This window comes from Nelumbo lutea, chromosome 3 (genome assembly GCF_056320005.1).
Source record: "Nelumbo lutea isolate HS-2025 chromosome 3, American lotus-T2T, whole genome shotgun sequence".
NCBI lineage: Eukaryota > Viridiplantae > Streptophyta > Magnoliopsida > Proteales > Nelumbonaceae > Nelumbo > Nelumbo lutea.
The window spans coordinates 20,968,251-20,972,900 of record NC_142686.1 but is presented as its reverse complement, the minus strand read 5'-3'; the positions used below and the strand labels follow the sequence as shown (position 1 = coordinate 20,972,900).

The 4,650-nt window shown below is 37.0% G+C and overlaps 1 protein-coding gene across 1 annotated transcript; it reads left to right on the top strand.

Moving 5' to 3' along the window:
* Window positions 1–1,911: 1,911 nt before the first annotated feature.
* Window positions 1,912–2,864, top strand: LOC148863467 (E3 ubiquitin-protein ligase At1g12760-like). Its single transcript, XM_088980195.1, has one exon. It carries the CDS (start codon window positions 1,966–1,968, stop codon window positions 2,479–2,481), a length of 516 nt encoding a protein of 171 aa, XP_088836321.1. The 5' UTR covers window positions 1,912–1,965; the 3' UTR covers window positions 2,482–2,864.
* The last annotated feature ends 1,786 nt before the right edge of the window (window positions 2,865–4,650 follow it).

Genomic DNA, 4,650 nt, shown 5'->3' with positions numbered 1-4,650 from the left:
CTTGTCAGCGCATATATGAAAAATGGTAATAAAAATCACCTTACAAAACAACATAGTGTTGGCAGAAGCATTTTTTGTGTGAAAAACATAAAAATGTTCCTTATTTTATTTTTTCTTTTGTATTCTTATCTATTTTAAATTTTATATTTAATTTTGATATCACACATTAAATTGAACTGATGACCCACCGCTATGATGGAAAACCAGTTATGGGGTTGACTTAAACTTTGGTTTTATAACATTACAATTATGGGTTTCTTTTCTATTTTGGTTTTTTGCCTCATGGAGCTTGGACAATGGGGCTAGCCCATATGGGGTCAGCTGCATGAATTTTGTTTCACCATTCCATTTTGTTATACATATTGTTGAATCATTGGCACTTAAATCATTTCTTATTGCTTATACTCATATCCATTTTGGTCTATCGCTAACGCTTCTAATCCTCTTTAACTTGCAACAAATCACTTCTCACGGGTGTTGTTGATGGTCTTCTATGCATGTGATTAAACTTCTTTACTCTACATTCTCTCATTTTACCATTTAATGGAACTATTCATACGTTCCTTTGGATGACTTCATTGCCGAACCTATTAGTTCTAGCTTTCCACTCATCCATCTCAGATTACACACTTATGTCACATTCATTTTTTAGACATGCTTTTTCTTGATTGTTTAACCTTTTGCTCCTTACAGCACAGTTAGCCTTACAACTATTTTATTGAATTTTTCTTTTAATCTAAGTGGCATTTTGCTATCACATGAATTTTGGATAAACCCCTCCATTTTGCTAATTCCTCTCTAATTCTAGGGTCTTCCCCAAATCTCTCACCTGTTATGAATTATTGAAGCAAGGTATACCTTAATTATTATTATTATTATTATTATTATTATTATTATTATTATTATTATTATTATTATTATTATTATTATTATTATTATCTTAATTTTGCATTTAATCCACTAGTTAATTTCATCATCAATTAGAACAATGCCATCAGCAACAATGAAATCACCACCCGGATATATTTAATTAATTCATCTATAATAAATGAAAATCAATTTGAGAGAGAGATGAACCCAAACCGGGAGCAACTTTGATCCATACCCAACGCGACATGTGTAGCACATAATTCAATACAATTATACAAATTTGTACAAATGTTACAATGCTGCAATGTCAACGGATCAAGTTTATCATGGGCCACCTTAACCCAAAACCCAATGACACTAACCCGTTCTGGGTTGGGCCAATGCGACTTTAATTATTTACCCAACCCAATGGCATACATAACTATCCAAAACTGTTGTTAACATGGATCACAGTTTGGTGCAACCTCTCTTCAGCAATGGGACACATTATCCATTGTAAAAATTGCCTTTGGAAAACTTGTTGATGTGTTCCATGTGCTGAGGATAGGTGGCACAAAATTGCGTTGCATCAATCTATATCCACCTTTTTCTTTCGTTTTTTAACTATATTGCCACTTGTGACCAGAAGTGGCAATATATAATAAGACCAAGAAAAATGCTTCCCAAAGAAGACGATAAGGTTCAGGCTTGGGCTAAAATTAAAACAGTGAATCAGATCTTTTGGTAGGGCCATACTTTCTGTATGGGCCCCACCATGATGTCACTTTCGTAGGTGCACGCTGCAATAACATGGAAGGGCCATACTTTCTGTATGGGCCCCACCATGATGTCACTTTCGTAGGTGCACGCAGCAATAACATGGAAGGGCCATACTTTCTGTATGGGCCCCACCATGATGTCACTTTCGTAGGTGCACGCAGCAATAACATGGAAGGCCGTTTCACGAACCTGTGGTATCTATCAATGGTTGGATTGACCAAAGACTTTTCCTCCTCCCTATTGGTCTATAAATGGTTGCAAACCTCCCTCCAACATACAAAGCAAAAGGAAAAAAGAAGAAAAACATTTTCTCGGTACTCACTCCAAGGAAGAAGCATGGATATCCAGACTTCGTCTCTCCTCCTGCTTCTTCCTTTCCTTCCACTTCTCATTCCATGCATGTTCATCTACTTCCTTCCAATATTCAGTTACAGAGCTGCGGCAAGAACCCATTTTAGCTTGTTATTGGACTTCTTCCACATCAACTCTTCTAATGGCGATGCCTCCGACGACGTTGGCGGAGATCCCGGCGTGAGGCGCTACTTCACGTTAAATCAGCCTGCCGCAGAGTCTGAGACGAAACAAGCAGAGTGCGCCATATGCCTGTGTAAGATAGAAGAAGGAGAAGAGATCCGAGAGCTGAGATGTGAGCATCTCTTTCACAGAGTTTGCTTGGATCGATGGATTGGATATAGGCACTCCAGTTGTCCCCTTTGTCGGGGTTCTATAATGCCGGCGAGCAGGATGACAGCCAGGCTTGCCGGAGGGAATGAGGAGGTTGTGGATGAGATACTCTTCATGTTCTCTTCCTTCCAACGTTCCGACGCTCGGGAAAGATGGTGGCTAAGGTGAACCACACTAACCATGATAGGTTGCAGTACTAGAGTACTACCATAGCTACTCCGTCAGGATCAGGATCTCAGAGACCATGCGCGTCGAACCTTCTCTCCACTGAATCGATCAAAACGAATGCTTGCAGCTGGTTGCTGCTAAGAGTTAAAAAGTTGTTGGAGATTCATGGGGCTGAGTTATCATTTTACAACTGTCAATAGCTATATTAATTATATGTATTATCTTCTTCCTGTTTCTGCCAGAAAGAAAAGGGTCTTACCTTCTGCTTTTGATCCTCCTGGCGGTGGTGGTGGGATGCAGGATTCCAAGTAAAATAGTCCATTCAAGTACACTTTCATATTAAATAATTAAAATCAATAAATCTTTACTGTAATTGGCTGATAAACCTATTCATCCACAGTAATACATCTGCGTACTGGTTGTAATAAATAAATATTAATTTGAAAATAGGAGAGGGTATATGCTATGGAGCCATATTCATCATCTATTAAATGGGAGGACCAGTTTAACTGGACCATAATTATATTGGGCTACACTCCACATATATTTGCATGCAAGATGTCTAAGGGTCATTAATAGATATGTTGGTAACAAATCTCCAACTGGTAAAATCTCGAGCTGATCGAAAACAAACATGAAAATGCAAGTGCGACTCAAAGGTATTAAGATATGATTATATCTACTCTATCTCTCTATCTGATAATGATAAACAATATTTAAACCTTAATAAAAATGGGTTGAACCCAACTTCCATGCATGCATGGCAACCGTTATGTTTAGTGGAACATTAATGATCCATACGTATGAAACGAGAGTATATATTTTATGATTTATGACTCACACACTCTGCAGTATTCTGAACCCTCATCATCCTCATTGGAGAGGAGCAGGTGAATTCACGGGCCATTTAAAATAGGCAAAAAATGGCAAGAATTGATTAATAAGTTATACTTGCATATGGGTCCCCATTAGTTCTATAGATTTTAATTCCAATTGGTCTCTACACAACGTATCCCAGTCCAGTTCCAATTATTAATCGGGACAACATGATGGACCCAAAACGGAACCAAAATTAGTAATGGGACAATCGAGTCTTCACACAATTATACTTGCCAATTATAATTATCAAATAATAATATTAATTTAGAAATTTATTTTAGTAATATAACCTTAATAAAAATGAAACTAAAATATAAAATGTGTTTTTAATAATAATTTATTATGTATTGCCTAGCTATGAAACCAATATAAATATAACTAAAATTACAAAAATACCAAGAAATCTCTATATATTATTAACTTTAATTATAATTGGTGGTTTGGTATGAATGGATTCGGGGCAGCAGGAACAGGAATCAGTCTCAATCCAATTACTAACCGGGACAAAATCTCATAACTAGAACTGACATAATCAATTCGGTCAGTTTGGTTCTGCTGCTGGGTAGACCCGACCCATTCCCCGCTATGTGGACTGGGTACGTTTTAACGTTTGGCATTTTTTTTCAGGTACAAAGTGGCCCCCTCGTATTCAAACCAGAATTTTCACGCTTGGCAGCTTGAGAAAGAATAGACTAAAGGCTTGAAAAAAAGGGTCAAAGTTCAAACTTTACCGATACCAGTTAGAAATACATGATTAAGATAAGAAGAGCTCTTTTGGTGACAACAGATTATACTAATTTTGAATTTAGGATTACTAAGTTGTGCGATGCTTAGAGCCAATTGTTTTCTTTCTTTCGCAGTATTATAGAAATACAAGGTTGATAAAGATTCGGGGGCTGCAAAAAGGTGGGTATTCTCTACTTTCTCTACTTCAAAAATATGGATAAAGACTTTTCAACTACAGGGGTGAGGGGTCTGATACATTGAATCAGGCATGCATACACCCTCGCAACGCAGCCACAAAACGTCAGTCCTACCAGGAAACAAGTCGGATAAATTGATGGGTAAATTTTTTAAATTATTTTTATGGTTTAGTTAATTGATTAAGTGCATCTTTACTGTGTTTGAAATTTGACTTACACTACCTCTAATGTTTCTGACAATTGTCTAACATTACCAGAATCGTTAAACATGGACGGAAAATATAAAATGACTGTTTTACCTTTAAACTCAAACACCCGACCGATCTCTCCCTCATTTTAACTTTTAACTCAAAACATTCGACCTCTC

What these genes read in the sequence shown, in the direction of transcription:
- LOC148863467 (XM_088980195.1), top strand. Translation starts at nt 1,966, where the DNA reads ATGGATATCCAGACTTCGTCTCTCCTCCTGCTTCTTCCTTTCCTTCCA.